The 17,184-nt window shown below is 42.5% G+C and overlaps 1 protein-coding gene across 1 annotated transcript in view; it reads left to right on the plus strand.

Moving 5' to 3' along the window:
- Positions 1 to 344: 344 nt before the first annotated feature.
- The window catches only part of tecpr1a (tectonin beta-propeller repeat containing 1a), a 52,860-nt gene continuing 36,020 nt past the window's right edge, over positions 345 to 17,184 (plus strand). Inside the window, exons 1-4 of the mRNA XM_039776252.1 lie at positions 345 to 448; positions 11,921 to 12,153; positions 16,460 to 16,642; positions 16,772 to 16,894. Coding sequence (XP_039632186.1) covers positions 11,929 to 12,153; positions 16,460 to 16,642; positions 16,772 to 16,894 — 531 coding nt within the window. The 5' untranslated portion in view covers positions 345 to 448; positions 11,921 to 11,928. The remainder of the gene's footprint in view (positions 449 to 11,920; positions 12,154 to 16,459; positions 16,643 to 16,771; positions 16,895 to 17,184) is intronic.

Here is a 17,184-nt window from a genome sequence, read left to right on the forward strand (position 1 = left end):
ACGCTTCAAATAAAGACAAAAAAAAAAATCGATTCAACACATGCATTTCCTTTAGTTAGCATCATAGTACCGTAATGCAAAATGTTTGCCAAACGTTCTGGTCGATAAAAAAGAGAGCTGGACAGCTCCATCAAAGGTACAAAATCACCGGCATTCAGCGATAACGGGAGCTGGGTCGGTGACAGCTGGATTTGAACGACAAGCTTCTCACCAGAAGCCCGCCTCCTTCCCGCCCACTTGTGTATGTATTCTGGAGATCGGCGTCTGGAGTAACCAATAACATTACAACATTGTGGGCGGTTTCTGCTGGAATACCCAATCCTACAGGCAGGAGTCTCTGACTTCCGGTGCGGTTGTCTCTGTCAACAAGGGAGCTGACTGAAGTGAGCGGCGGGCGGTGAGAGTCGTCGCGCTTCGGCGGAGAGGAGAGGAGAGGAGAGCAGAGCAGGTAAGGGTTTTCTTTAGCTGGTAAGAACAGTTTGGTTACTCACATTTCTATCAATTATAGCATAACGTTAATGTGTTATTACGTGGAAAGCTAAATTGCAGCTCGTAGCCGCCGGTGGACATCGTGACAGGTGTCAAATTAACATGATAAGGTAGCACTCCTGGCGATGAAGGCACTTAGTGCAAGAAAAAAAAACCCGAAGGATCGCAATTTCCTTTACATCACGTGAAGGCAGGTAAAATGAGAAATGGATTGGCAATCAGTTGAGGAGCCAGTAGTGGCCCTCTTAACAGGCAGCTCATAAGAAATGACGACGATGAGGAGGGACAGGCCTTCATCAAAGGTCATATGAGAAGGAGTGTGTAATGGAGGTGGGGTGATGGCATCCACAACACTTACTTGTAAAGACGTCCTGAGCAGCAGCAGGAGGAGGAGGACAGTAATGACATCAGGGTAGAGTCAGTTGTGGAGGTGATGTGACATCAGTTCTCAACAAGAATTGATATGCCAGCAGTCAATTTAGAAGGGATGATGATGATGATAAAGAAGACTGAAATGATGAGTAGAGGGCGTCTTCATCAGACATTTGCTGAAAAGGAATTGCTTGGTTGGTGATGAGTAGGAGGTGGAGTCCTTCATCAGAAGTCATTTAAAGAGAGATGATGCTGACTAGAAAGCCTCCATTAGAGGTCAGATGAGAAGGAATGGCGATAAGGTGGAGGCTTTCCATCACAAGGTGGCTGAGAGAGATTGATGGTGAGGTGGATGTTGTCAGAAGAAGGCAGGTGAGAAGGATACTTAAAGATGAAGACAGGGCCTTCTGGAGAAGTCAGGCGAAGAATGAGTGTTCATGAATTGTCGTTTGAGAGTGGATGTTATGGGGAGGATAGAGTAGGATAGCAGATCTTTGTTATAAGTCAATTAAGAAGGGATGTGGAGAAGACCGTCCTCTTTCAAACTTGATATACAAGGAAAAAGTCTTCATCAAATAGCACTTGAGAAGAAGCACAATGGGTCCGGCAGTAGTCAGCTGAGTAGTGGGTGATGGAAGCTATGAAGACGCTGCTATCTTTTCAGATCTCGGTTAAGAAAGAGTGACAGTGACAACTGGACTCCCATCAGAGGTCAGTTTCGAAGGAGTGTTGTTGATTTCGTTGGTGAGACTTTTTGTTAGAAGTTAGCTGAGACAGAATCATATTATTTAATAATATTCTCAAACGTCTTTAAAAGTCAATAAGGATTAGTTTTGATGTTGACGAGAAGCAGCCTTCATCTGAATTCCATGCTGATAAGGAGGACATAATACTAACGGTAAAGGCCTTCATCCAGCAGTAAATTGAAAAAAATGTGTTCATTTTCTCACATATGCTACATATACAGTATTTAGGGCTTTTAACAATTCACATTGCCAAAACCAGACGATGTTTGTCGTTTAATCCTTACCTGATCTGTGTGTGAAGTGCGTGTTGATTTCCTGATTCAAGCAAAGAAGGGCCACACTTGAGAAACGGTTATCTCAGAATTGTGTGCCGATTGACCAAGGTGATGTTTGATGCTTTCACTTGTAAAATGCCTGTTAAAAAAAAAAAAGTATTCAGTCTGATGCAGTCTGCAAGAAGCCTGCACCCTGGGAAAAGATTGGCTTTCCAGCAAGAGCAACGACGCCACAGAATAAGAGCAAAGCAATCGGGAACGGCTTAAAACCAGCAATGTGAATGTCCTGGAGTGGCCGAGTCAGAGTCCAGATCTCGGTCCAATTGAGAATTTATGGCTGGACATGAGAAAGGCTGTTCACTTCCAATCGACATGACACCTGACAGAGCTTGAGCAGTTTTACAAAGAAGAAAAATGATTAATGGCAGTATAGAGATGTGCAAAACTTATATACAGCGGGGAAAAGAAGTATTGAATGCGTCAATGTTTTTTCCAGTAAATATATTTCTAACCAGTAATGGCGCACTGCACGTGAATACACTTGACTTGAGCATTCCTAGTTTTAATCCTCTTCCTCTGTATGTTTGCTCAGAGGTTGATGCGCTTGCTGCTTCCTGAGCAGCTCTTCTTTTCTCCACCCTAGCGGCCCGCTTCTTCTCTTCTTTCGTCGGCATCTTTTAACGTTAAAACTGATTAAGTTAGTGTTTGTGTTGCAATTACTATTCATTTTTCACTTAAGCTGACACTTAAGTCTTCAATCTGCCTCAAGAATGATTTTAGATATGAAGAGGCAGGGGAAGTGACGGCGAAGGTGGTAGGGATGAGAATGATGCCTGTACGCATGCGCTGCACTGCCTCGAGTTGATTCTACAATAAAATAAAAAAGATTCAATCATCACCCTGAAAGCGGATAGTAGATGTTATGTAGTATATCTGTACTAAATTTCAGGTCAATAGGTCAAACAGTTTGCAAGCCACAGGTGATTTAAAATCCTGGACAGACAAATGGACAGTCACGGTAGCGTATTATATACAGTGGTGTGAAAAACTATTTGCCCCCTTCCTGATTTCTTATTCTTTTGCATGTTTGTCACACAAAATGTTTCTGATCATCAAACACATTTAACCATTAGTCAAATATAACACAAGTAAACACAGAATGCAGTTTTTAAATGATGGTTTTTATTATTTAGGGAGAAAAAAAATCCAAACCTACATGGCCCTGTGTGAAAAAGTAATTGCCCCCTTGTTAAAAAATAACCTAACTGTGGTGTATCACACCTGAGTTCAATTTCCTGATTACTGCCACACCTGTTTCAATCAAGAAATCACTTCAATAGGAGCTGTCTGACACAGAGAAGTAGACCAAAAGCACCTCAAAAGCTAGACATCATGCCAAGATCCAAAGAAATTCAGGAACAAATGAGAACAGAAGTAATTGAGATCGATCAGTCTGGTAAAGGTTATAAAGCCATTTCTAAAGCTTTGGGACTCCAGCAAACCACAGTGAGAGCCATTATCCACAAATGGCAAAAACATGGAACAGTGGTGAACCTTCCCAGGAGTGGCCGGCCGACCAAAATTACCCCAAGAGCGCAGAGACGACTCATCCGAGAGGTCACAAAGACCCCAGGACAACGTCTAAAGAACTGCAGGCCTCACTTGCCTCAATTAAGGTCAGTGTTCACGACTCCACCATAAGAAAGAGACTGGGCAAAAACGGCCTGCATGGCAGATTTCCAAGACGCAAACCACTGTTAAGCAAAAAGAACATTAGGGCTCGTCTCAATTTTGCTAAGAAACATCTCAATGATTGCCAAGACTTTTGGGAAAATACCTTGTGGACTGATGAGACAAAAGCTGAACTTTTTGGAAGGCAAATGTCCTGTTACATCTGGCGTAAAAGGAACACAGCATTTCAGAAAAAGAACATCATACCAACAGTAAAATATGGTGGTGGTAGTGTGATGGTCTGGGGTTGTTTTGCTGCTTCAGGACCTGGAAGGCTTGCTGTGATAGATGGAACCATAAATTCTACTATCTACCAAAAAATCCTGAAGGAGAATGTCCGGCCATCTGTTCGTCAACTCAAGCTGAAGCGATCTTGGGTGCTGCAACAGGACAATGACCCAAAACACACCAGCAAATCCACCTCTGAATGGCCGAAGAAAAACAAAATGAAGACTTTGGAGTGGCCTAGTCAAAGTCCTGACCTGAATCCAATTGAGATGCTATGGCATGACCTTAAAAAGGCGCTTCATGCTAGAAAACCCTCAAATAAAGCTGAATTACAACAATTCTGCAAAGATGAGTGGGCCAAAATTCCTCCAGAGCGCTGTAAAAGACTCATTGCAAGTTATCGCAAACGCTTGATTGCAGTTATTGCTGCTAAGGGTGGCCCAACCAGTTATTAGGTTCAGGGGGCAATTACTTTTCACACCACTGTATAAAGATTGGGCTACTGACATGAAATTTACACCAGATGTTGGTAACAACCCAAGTAATCCACAGATACAAAGCAATCAAAACAAATAAGTCCATTAATGAAATTATCTTATATATAAAGCAAGCAGTAACAATCTTGCAGTCTTGTATGTGTTATCATCCAGTTGACGCTTAGTAACCACAAGGGGGAACCAGAGAGCCCCAGACACAGCAATACAGTCCACAGTATAAGAATATAAATACAAGAAAGAGTTTTTATTCCACAAAGCACCTTCCAATGAACCAATTAGCCACAATCTTATATATAAAGCAGATTGTAACAATCTTGTGGTGGTCTTGTATGTATGTTTTCAACCAGTTGACACTCTGAACGTTTCTGGTGTGCTCTGTAAAAGCAACTGACAGTTTAGTCATGAAAAATCTGTAGTATTATTTGTTTGTCGTTTAATGTTTGTTTTTGTTAACTATATTTTCATCTTGCATTATTCTTATTGTAACAATGTTGTAGTGGCAATAGAATTAAATGAAACTAATAATTTATTATTTAATAATTGATATTTTTTTTCTCATCGTCAAAAATTCTGCATGTACAAACTTATTACTACACCACAAAACAAAAATTAACCTGTGAAGTTGTGTTTTTTTTAATGATATTTTTCTCAAACAATTAAAAAAAAAATCTTTATATTCCTCCCGGGCAACGCCAGGTATTTCAGCTACTGTGGAATGACACAGGGAATAAGTATTGAACACGCTTACTGAAATGTATTGAATACTTAGTAGAAAAACCTTTGTGGGTAATGACAGCTTCAAGACGCCTCCTGTATGGAGAAACTCGCCGCACGCATTGCTCAGGTGGGATTTTGTCCCATTCTTCCAAACAAACTGTCTTCAAATCTTGAATGTTCTGGGGGCCTCTTCTATGAACTCTGATGTTCAGTTATTTCCATAGTTTTGTTAATTGGATTCAAGTCGGGTGATTTAGTGGGCCATTCTAGCAGCTTTAATTTCTTTCTCTGAAACCAATTTTATGTCAATTGCCCCATTAGAAATATATTTACTGAGAAAAATGTTGACGTGTTCAATACTTATGTTCCCCACTGTATATATGTATATATATATATATATATATATATATATATATATATATATATATATATATATATATATATTTGCAGCTGGAGATCCACAAAGGGAGAAAATGAATCATGTATCATAAAGTAGTTTTTATTCCTGAGCTTTCAGCCCCTGCCAGGAGCCTTCATCAATAGATAATGCTTAGACTTGCAAGAATCAAAGGGGACTGTAACCACGTGTGCTTTAAGTCATCCAGACGATCTGGATCTGCATAATTAGATCTGGACCACCCTGTATGTAGGCTTCTTGGCAGAGAGAGAACCATCTTCTTTGCCTCTGCCAAACACACCATCCCCGGTGGCTCTGACGCCCTGGACAGAGCATCAGTCACGTTATTGCCACAGCCCTTCCGACAGGACACCCTGACAGAACATCAGAACAGTCTGGACGAGATCAGGCCATTCAGCCCAACAAAGCTCGCCAGTCCTATCCACTTATTTCTTCCTAAAACACACCAAGTTGAGTTTTGAAAGTCCCTAACGTCTTACTGTCCACCACACTACTTGGTCTCTTATTCCAAGTGTCTATTGTTCTTTGTGTAAAGAAAAACTTCCTAATGTTTGTGTGAAATTCACCCTTCACAAGTTTCCAACTGTGTCCCCGTGTTCTTGATGAACTCATTTTAAAGTCACCGTTTTGATCCACTGGACTGATTCCCTTCATCATTTTGCACACTTCACTCACCTCTCCTCTTAATCTTCTCTCATTTAAACTCTAAAGGCTCAGCTCTTTTAATCTTTCCTTATAATTCAACACTTGCAGCCCTGAATCAGCCTCGTCGCTCTTCTCTGGACCCCCTCTAGTGCTGCTGTGTCTTTATGGAGAGCAAAACTGCACACAGGACTCCAGATGAGGCCTCACCAGTGTGTTATGAAGTTTGAGCGTCACCTCCTGTGACTTGTACTCCACGCATCAAGGCGCTATATAACCTGACATCTGTTCACTTTCTTAATGGCTTCTGAATACTGTCAGGAAAAGCTTTGTAGGTGGAGTATCCACCTGGTTAGACGGGAGGAGGTCTTCGGGTGGTTAAACACCCAGATCGGAGCGTGATCGGCACTAACTCGAACTCCAAGCTAGATACAGTTCATGTGGCCAATCTCAAGCCGTACTTCGGCCCTCCCTTGTCCAAGGTTGGCAGGGTTTGGGGAACGTAGCGGGGCTACATTATAATAGTATGTTCTATGTTTGTGTTGAGTTCGTTTGGTTTTCATCGTCCCGTTTACTGTCCGTTATGTGTGCGTCAGTAAACGGGACGGTGGAAACAAAACGCACTCGGCACAAACATAGAACATACTATTATAATGTAGCCCCGCTACAGTATGTTTAGTACCAATCGCTCATCATTTGGAGGAAGACGCACGCTATTGGTTAGGTCTGCGATTACTTTGTGGCTGAACCTGACACAAGAAAATGAGCAATAGGAGGAAAGTTTGAGATAAAATGCCGCAATTTATCTCTTGGCATACAAAAATGAGCTTTACTTCAAAGAGTATTTGCAATTTTCCTCCTTGGATTAAGTGAAAGTCAAGCAAAATGACACCTTTAATTAGCTAACTTAAAAAAAGATTACAACATGCAAGCTTTCAAGGCAACTCAGGCCCCTTCTTCTTCAGGCATTTGTTAAGGTGATGACATCTTACCTGAAGAAGGGGCCTGAGTTACCTTGAAAGCTTGCATGTTGTAATCTTTTTTAAGTTAGCTAATTAAAGGTGTCATTTTGCTCGACTTCTCACTCACTACATTCATAACGGCTAACACGGTACAACACCCTCGTACTCCTTGGATTAAGTAATTGGCCGCATCCTGGTTGACAAACATTTTCTGGGTGGCAACTACAGTAGAACCTGTTTGGTCTCCAGTACTACAAAGTGAGGAGAAGATTTAAATAAGAGGAGTCGTCTGTGAATATGAGGACTTGAGAGGTTTGGCCATTCAGTGCCTCGGGCTCAGTGGGTCAGCTGATTGTTGCGTTGTTTCCAAGAGCTCATCCAGCCACGTTTTTTGGCTTCAATTGAATGACTCAGTAGATTTCCCACACTATGTGTGAAAATGTCTTTTCTGGTTTCTGTTTGAAATTCACTTCCTCATACTTGAGCGCGTGATTCATAATTTAAATGTGAAGATTTTGCTAGATCAGCTTTTGTTGATGCCTTTCTGAGGTTTGAAGACCTGTATTCGGCCTTTTTCTTAACCTGTCAGCGTGTGTCATGCCTTTTAGGCCCTGGATGGATGCTCTTCTCTGGCCTACTTGTAGAGCTGCAATGTTCTTCTTTATCATTTTGTTTTCCTGTAGTGTGGGGTCCTGAACTGCACACAGGACTCCAGATGCAATCTCACTAGCTTATTATATCGTCAGTCAGTCATCATCCAACCCGCTATATCCTAACACAGGGTCACGGGGGTCTGCTGGAGCCAATCCCAGCCAGCACAGGGCGCAAGGCAGGAAACAAACCCCGGGCAGGGTGCCAGCCCACCGCAGGGCACACACACACACACACCAAGCACACACTAGGGACAATTTCAGATCGCCAATGCACCTAACCTGCATGTCTTTGGACTGTGGGGGGGAAACCGGAGCACCCGGAGGAAACCCACACTGACACAAGGAGAACATTCAAACTCCATACAGGGAGCACCGACAAAAGCGCGATAGACATATGCGCCCCAACAAAACCACGACGGACAAACCCGCTAACTGGTTTGTGACAAATGCGCGCCGACAAAATCGCGAGAGAGGCCAAGAGAGTGGGACGCCCTTGCTGCAATTCTCCCTACATATGCAGGGCGTGATCTTAAAGGATTATCTGCGTGCCGTGCAAATGGCATGCCGCGTCTCATAATATTGACTTCTAAAACAAACATTATTATATATGCTTCAAACTAGTAATTCATATTTAATGAAACTTTCGCGATTTCGATGGTGCGTTTTAATCGGCGCTATTTTGTCGGCGCGCATATGTCTATCGCGCAAATGTCGGGTCACAGGGAAGACCCAGGATGTGAACAGGCAGCAGCGCTACTCCTGTGCCAACATAGCTGTAGAAAGTCCAACATAAAATACGCACCGACGGAACAGCAGACTAAAATAATAAATAGAATGTGAACGAAAGGCAGGGGCAAACATTCCCACCCCGCCATCATGTACACACGCAGTATAGGCTACTGGAGACTTCGTTTCTGTGTTCAGTTCTCTCAGTTTTATTGTACCACTGAGAGATATAAAAACGTGTGATTGGACGGGATAGCAGTTACAAAAAAGTTTTTTCATTTTAAAATAAAATTTCACCATTCCAGTCCTCGCATAGACAGAGCGAATTAAAAACAAGGGTTTGTTGTTTCTCCTTTACTTTTTACATCCATTTTGGCCAGTAGGGGTCACTGTTGTACTGCCTCTGTACTGCTAATTCCTGGCAGGGCAGGCGCAGAGTCACAAGGCTAATAGTTTTAGTTTTGCAAAGAAGCAAACACAGTAAGTGGCGCAGTGATGTTGCTGCTGCCTCACAGTAAGGAAATCTGTGTTTGCATGTCAGGTGTGTTTGTGTGTGTATATATATGTTTGTGTGTGTGTATATGTGTGTTTGTGTGTGTATATGTGTATATGTGTGTGTGCGTGTGTGTGTGTTTGTGTGTGTATATGTGTGTGTGCGTGTGTGTGTTTGTGTGTGTATATATATGTGTGTGTGTGTATATGTGTATATGTGTGTGTCTATATTTGTGTGTGTGTGTGTGTATGTGTGTGTGTGTGTGTATATGTGTGTTTGTGTGTGTATATGTGTATATGTGTGTGTGCGTGTGTGTGTTTGTGTGTGTATATATATGTGTGTGTGTGTGTGTGTATATGTGTATATGTGTGTGTGTGTGTGCGCACCGCATGCCCTTTACTTGTTGTCTCGCAGGCCTAAAACAACCCCGATGCCAGCCTCACTGTTTGGTAACAGGGGTGGCCTTCAGAACAACTGCTTTGCTCTCATGCCGTGTGCTGGCATGCAGCTCAGAAAGGGGATTCTCCGATTATGGAATCGGCACCTTGTGTTGTTTCAGGGAGTTCCCTTGCTGTTCGTTCTCAGCTCACGGCAGTCACATTAAACCAGTTTATTAAAGTTTCCTGTTTGAACCAACATCCCCTTCGGACGTTTTCTTTCCTGCACTAAAAGTGTGTCAATGAAGATTTTCCTTCACGCCATGTGCCATTGTGTTATCGTGGAAGTCCTTCAGCTCGGTGTTTTGCTGCACCTACACTGCATAGTCAAAGTTAAACTATGGTGTGTGGGTATGCCTGCTGTCTAATGCCCCCTACATGTATAGCTACTTTAAGCAAACTGAGGTGTCTGTCTGTCTACTGCGTGGCGCCCAACATGTACGACTTACCTGCACGTGGACTGCCACTTCAAGCAAAACGAAAGTTCATTATGGCTGCTTTATAGCACCCCACACATGGACAGCTGTCTTGAGCAAAGAGACTTAATAACTTGGCATAAGCAGACAAAACTGTTGTCATGTGACCTGAGTGTCATTCAACAGCTGTGCCACTTTCCAAGGGAGGCGTCCACTCGCCATGCTTCTTCTTTTCAAAGGTGACCATTCTGTGAGTTTGCGTGATCTGCTACTTCATGGTTGTCACTCCTTGACGCTTCCACTTCACAGCAATGGCACTTGTGGCAGATCTAGCAGAGCACAAATTTCAAGTACTGATTCTTAGCCAAGGTGGCATCCTATGATAGTGCCACGTTTAAAGTCCGTGAGCTCTTCAGTGCGACCCACTCTCCTGCCAATGTTTGTCAATGGAGATCGCATGGCTATGTGTTTGAATGTGTGCTCCGTTAACAATGGGGTGCAATTGAAGCGCCTGAGCTCAATAATTTGGAGGGGTGGACACATACAGGAATATTCTGTAATAACTCTCGTTAGGACAAAGCAAAATGAACGAAACAATATGCCATGTGCTCCTCAGTATATGGAGCTTCAAACAAGCTGTGGGATGCCCCTGCGTCGGAGAGATGAGGTAGGCGCCGGACAGCCGTTGTGACGTTTAACCTCCATTTAGTCCTCCGCCCGTACCCCTTTCACTCAGTCACTCGACTTCTCATCAGTATTGAGTAGCGTGTCTTCATGGTGAGAACCTATTGGGTCACCAAATCATTTAAGCGATGTCAGAATCAACTGGATGATTGTGAGTTAACAGAAGGTTAAGAAGATGGAGCAACGTGTCACACATCGGTAAGGAGCATGGCAGAAATTGAGCCCTTCTTCTGCAACAGTGTCATTTCAAAGGAGCTTTAGCCACCATGGTCGCCACTCCAATCTTTGTCTGATAGGCAAACTGCAGTTGGCCCCGGTGGTCTGCAACTAGAAGACTCCTATAATGCAGGACCAGTCACCCAAAGGTCTTCATGATGTGAGACGCAAGTGCCACTGGTCTGAAGACACACCTGCTCTCTTTGGAACAGGAACAATGCAGGATTTTTTTCTGAAGCCTTAGGGGACAGACTGAGCAGGTGACAGAGGTGACAGAGGACACTTGCACAAGCCTTACAAACTCAAGAACTAACTCCATCTACATGCCCATATCATCTTAACTGGCTCCCCTCGATCCAGAGAAGCACTTGGTCAGCTGAGGGTTTCTCTTGTACTGCTGAGCGCCATATGCTGTCATGGAGAGATGAGCCCAGCTCCGCTGTGTAGGACCCTCAGTTTTAGTTGTCTGTCCTCACAATCCCAGTCTTTCTATCACCACCCAAACCTCGGGACCATAAGAGTGGGAGTAGATGTAGAGTAGCCAGTAAACTGAAAGCTTCACATGAGGACTTTGCTCCTACTTCACTTCCACAATTCATTCAGTCAGTGAGTATTTTATACATTAAGGTATCTCAATATGAAGGCTGCACTACGTTATTATTTTCATGTAGTTTGTCAATTTCTATTTATTTATTTATTTTTCCGTGAAAATTCAAAGCAAATAGTCCACACAAGAATAGTTAATCCGTTTTTTAACTTACACGGAGCCTCACATCAAAAAGTGTGTCAGATTGTTGTATTATTTTAGTTTTTAGCGTAGCCGATTGCTCACTTTACTTTTATGTGGCAAGGAAAGATGCAATTTAAAGAATGTTATTATAAAACAAGCAAAATAAAGAGTAAATTAATCAGAGGTGAAATGTACATCCCTCGGGTCATATGGCAAATTTCATGTTACAACTCGTGTTGACTTGGCTGTAAATCAGTTCTGTTAAAGTTATGAAACACATTCAGAAGAAAATGGCAACAGTCCGCCCTGATGGTGTGGCATTCTTCCACACCCCCGGGTCCAAGTGGCGCACGTTTACTGACGATTCTTAATTTTTGTTTCCAGCTCTGATTGAGCAAACTGCATGAAGGCTGCCCTGCTAGTTCTGTGACTGGCTTTAATGATCAGCCTACTGATAGATAGCTGGTCTCAACTTTCTCTTTCTTTAGGTGCCACCATGCCTGGCTCCCTGCTGTGGGTCATTGACATCTATGGGAGAGTTTACACTCTTTCCACAGCTGGGCAGACATGGGAGCTCTGCAGAGATGGCCGGCTGGAGTTCAAACGAGTCACAGCAACTGAACAGTGCTGCTGGGGGATTGCCTCAGACCACCAGGTGTATGTCTATGTGCATTCCAGTGAAGTACCCATCCGCTACCAGGAGGAGACCTTTGAGAACCAGGTAAGGAAGAGCACTTGCTTATTTGCAACCTCCAAGGACCATTGTTAGTAAGGGGGGCATACTTGTTTTAAAACAGTGAATGTCCATTAGCCCTTTATTTAAAAGGTAAGACTTTTGACATACAGAGTGGTAGTTTTGCATTGTTTTATATCCTGTTAAAAAGCTTATAATATGTTATACCTCAGGCAGTTAAAAATCACCAGTTTAGAGCCATTTATACGAGTGTGAGCACATATGATAAAGAATGCAGTAGAATATGGTACTAACGTGCGTTCTAATTTGCTTATTTTTCAGTTATTTTACATATAGGTAGAGCGTAATTATTGTATGTTCAGACATCAATTTGAGCTATAAGGCAGAAGTAAAGGGGTGGGCAAAAGTAGGTTTACAGTTGTGAGTACACAAAGCATAATGTAATGTGAGCACTCTGAGTTAATAAAGTTAATAAAGCTATTGAGTTAATCAAGCTATTGTAATAATCATAACCTGCATGTCTTTTTCCGTATGAACATCTGTAAACCTACTTTCTATATAGCAATAAAGTTTATCTTAAACAAAGTACAATGAAATCTTCTATAGCATGCAGGCCAGGTGGTGTCATTCTTAGAGTGACAGCGTGACAGCGATAGACTCCTGCACAAACATTTACAGTTCATTGTAAGTCTCGAAATATGAAAGCAAGAGATGCAGTCAGCAGCCATAAGCACTCATGAGCAGGAAGACAATGGCAATGTGGCGGGACAAGTATTGCTGTTGCCTTGTTAGATATGTGATAATTATGTTGTTGATAGTGTGTTCTAGAATGCATTCTTGCTGTGGGCATCACTGTGTGTAATGGTAACAGACGCTATTCATCATGTGTCATCTTCTCAAAAATTATGAAAAGTGATTTAGCATCCATTGATTTGCATAGTTCTTGTCCGTCAGACATGGTGCACAGACTAATCTCTACATATCCATCCATCCATATCCAACCCGCTATATCCTAACTACAGGGTCACAAGGGTGTCACAAGGGTCTGCTGGAGCCAATCCCAGCCAACACCAGGTGCAAAGCAGTAAAGAAACCCTGGGCAGGGTGCTGCCAGCCCACCGCATAATCTCTCTCTCTCTCTCTCTCTCTCTCTATTTATATATATATATATATATATATATATATATATATATATATATATATATCATATATATATAGTATATATACAATCTATTGTCAAGGCATTACGTAGTCTGAATCACAATCTGATTGTATGGGTGGTTACCTACCAGGTGCCCTGTGGTTGGTCAGCAAGTCGGCTCATAAATCCGCCACGTTTGACCCTCTTTCAGCAAAAGAAGCAGATCATAGAATGGTTGAAATAGTTTGACTGTCAAATAATGCAAAGATATATATATATATATATATATATATATATATATATATATATATATATATATACACTCACCTAAAGGATTATTAGGAACACCTGTTCAATTTCTCATTAATGCAATTATCTAATCAGCCAATCACATGGCAGTTGCTTCAATGCATTTAGGGGTGTGGTCCTGGTCAAGACAATCTCCTGAACTCCAAACTGAATGTCAGAATGGCAAAGAAAGGGGATTGAAGCAATTTTGAGCGTGGCATGGTTGTTGGTGCCAGACGGGCCGGTCTGAGTATTTCACAATCTGCTCAGTTACTGGGATTTTCACGCACAACCATTTCTAGGGTTTACAAAGAATGGTGTGAAAAGGGAAAAACATCCAGTATGCGGCAGTCCTGTGGGCGAAAATGCCTTGTTGATGCTAGAGGTCAGAGGAGAATGGGCCGACTGATTCAAGCTGATAGAAGAGCAACTTTGACTGAAATAACCACTTGTTACAACCGAGGTATGCAGCAAAGCATTTGTGAAGCCACAACACGCACAACCTTGAGGCGGATGGGCTACAACAGCAGAAGACCCCACCGGGTACCACTCATCTCCACTACAAATAGGAAAAAGAGGCTACAATTTGCACGAGCTCACCAAAATTGGACAGTTGAAGACTGGAAAAATGTTGTCTAGTCTGATGAGTCTCGATTTCTGTTGAGACATTCAAATGGTAGAGTCAGAATGTGGCGTAAACAGAATGAGAACATGGATCCATCATGCCTTGTTACCACTGTGCAGGCTGGTGGTGGTGGTGTAATGGTGTGGGGGATGTTTTCTTGGCACACTTTAGGCCCCCTGCGGTGGGTTGGCACCCTGCCCAGGATTGGTTCCTGCCTTGTGCCCTGTGTTGGCTGGGATTGGCTCCAGCAGACCCCCGTGACCCTGTATTCGGATTTAGCGGGTTAGAAACTGGATGGATGGATGGACTTTAGGCCCCTTAGTGCCAATTGGGCATCGTTTAAATGCCACGAGCTACCTGAGCATTGTTTCTGACCATGTCCATCCCTTCATGACCACCATGTACCCATCCTCTGATGGCTACTTCCAGCAGGATAATGCACCATGTCACAAAGCTCGAATCATTTCAAATTGGTTTCTTGAACATGACAATGAGTTCACTGTACTAAAATGGCCCCACAGTCACCAGATCTCAACCCAATAGAGCATCTTTGGGATGTGGTGGAACGGGAGCTTCGTGCCCTGAATGTGCATCCCACAAATCTCCATCAACTGCAAGATGCTATCCTATCAATATGGGCCAACATTTCTAAAGAATGCTTTCAGCACCTTGTTGAATCAATGCCACGTAGAATTAAGGCAGTTCTGAAGGCGGAAGGGGGTCAAACACCGGATTAGTATGGTGGTCCTAATAATCCTTTAGGTGAGTGTATATATATATATATATATACTGTATATAATCCAACGTATTTCTGTCCACTTTTCATGAGAGAACTACTTAATGGATTTAGATCAGTTTTTTTTCTATAATTTGCTTGAACATTCTGTTGATTTTGCGACTTCTCTCATCACACTAAGTATCATCGTTCGCTTGCAGCACCGATTTATTTGCGGGAATCCTAGAGAGACATAGCGGGCCGAGAGGAGAGGAGGGGGAGGCGGGTCCCTCCTCACTCACTCACGTACGCACCAGTCTCGGGGCATTCTTTACCTCCGTTTAGCTAGCGAACAAGAGAACTAACGGATTTAGAACAGTCCGGTTGATTTTGCAACTTGTCATCGCGCTAATTGTCATAGTTCAATTGCAGCAGCGATTTATAAGTGCAAAGCGAAGAGAGAGGCTACGGGCCGAGGGCATAAAATTATTAAAAATTATGTGGGCCGATGTCTCGAACATACACTTCAATAAATACCGTTTTAGAACACACCGATTCAGTTCATTATCCTACAGAATTTTTAAATTCCATTAATTCTCCTGGCATACCTCCCCAAAACTTAGCATTGAAAGTAGGAGCACCAATTATCCTTTTGAGAAACCTGAGCCCACCCAAACTTTGCAATGGTTCCCGTCTCCAGGTCTGTCAGCTTGAGGACAATATCATAGAGGTGATGAAACCCGAAAAATTGCTCATAAAATCGGACCCCAACTTATACTCCCATTCAAAAATGCGACAATTAATTTTTTCCATCTTCTTGCCTCCTCCAATCTCACATCAGTTTCTCAGACACATCGAATTTTGTTGCAGCAGCGCAGTTACCAATTTCTTTCGCCACTTCAACGACTTTTAATTTAAAACCAGCTTCATATTTTCTTCTGATCGTAGATAAGGGATGCACTTACGATAAAGGAGTGTGAGATACAAAAAACACAAAACAGTGCAAACGTCGCTTCGGAATATTACCGTGTGCTCATGTAGGCACAATACATAGAAAATAAAGGCCGTGTGCTCCGTGGTTACTCTCTCAGGTGGGTGTTAACATATCATAATCTCTTGGACCAATAGCGTGAGTTTTCTGCATTTGACTTTCCGCATATGACCGACATTATAAAATACTTGAAATTATACGGTAAAATCAAGCCCCGACTTATCCGCGGGAGAACTTAAACGTGAGTATATGCAGTAATGCAATATATTTGAACTATTAGTAGCTGCCTGTAATACATACCCCAACCAAATTTTTACCATTTTTTAATGGCTAACAAGCGGCTGTATATCTGATAATATACCAGGAATGGTGGAGACAATTTTAAGTCACATGAGAGAAAAAAAATCCAACTAAATATTGTAAATGTGGCAAGGAATTTGAATTTTATCTTGAAAGTCACTGCCTACCATTTGCCCTCTAATCTGCTGTACTCACTTATGTACAGATTTGTTTTTGATAGACTCCGTGTAACCCATTAGCAAGTTTCATGTTTTTAATTTGTGTGTATGGTAGCGGTGGAATCCTGTGGATGGCTTCTGTGACAGACTGCTTCCCAGTGACCGCTGGCAGTGGAGCGACATCACCGGGCTAGTGCACCAGCCTTTAGATAGCTTCCACTTGCCATCAGAGCACTGGGAGTGGGAAGCCGACTGGTATGTAGATGAGAACATTGATGGAGATCCTACAGAAAAAGGGGTGAGTATGTATAGCTGATCTGAAATATGGAAGCTAATCCAACAGCTAGTTCTTTTACACGTTTTCCAGTTATACTGCATATCCCATGAGGTTCTCTGGTATAGATTCAGGACAGCTGTTCTCTTTTAGGGCTGGACATATGCAATTGACTTTCCTGCTTCCTACACAAAAGACAAGAAGTGGAACTCTTGTGTTCGCCGTCGAAGATGGATTCGGTATCGGAGGTACAAATCTCGGGACACATGGGCCAAGGTGTGTGTGTGTGTGTGTGTAAGTAAACATGAGTCTGGTTATTGGTACATAACCATTCTTGCATGAAGGATAACAAGATAGTTAATAAAAACAGTATAAGCTGTGCAATGTGAAAGCCACCAGCTGTCAATGATTGTTGTGCTTTTACACCTCATGTCTGTAAAGTAACAACATTAAGACTTTTCATACGTAACACTCAGGGTAAACCATGCCAGGAAGGTACTTTGATCTACACAATCACACATATCAGGATGATAAGGTACGTCATAGCCAAAAGTAAGGTGGCAAAG

The sequence above is a fragment of the Polypterus senegalus genome, chromosome 13, assembly GCF_016835505.1.
Source record: "Polypterus senegalus isolate Bchr_013 chromosome 13, ASM1683550v1, whole genome shotgun sequence".
NCBI lineage: Eukaryota > Metazoa > Chordata > Cladistia > Polypteriformes > Polypteridae > Polypterus > Polypterus senegalus.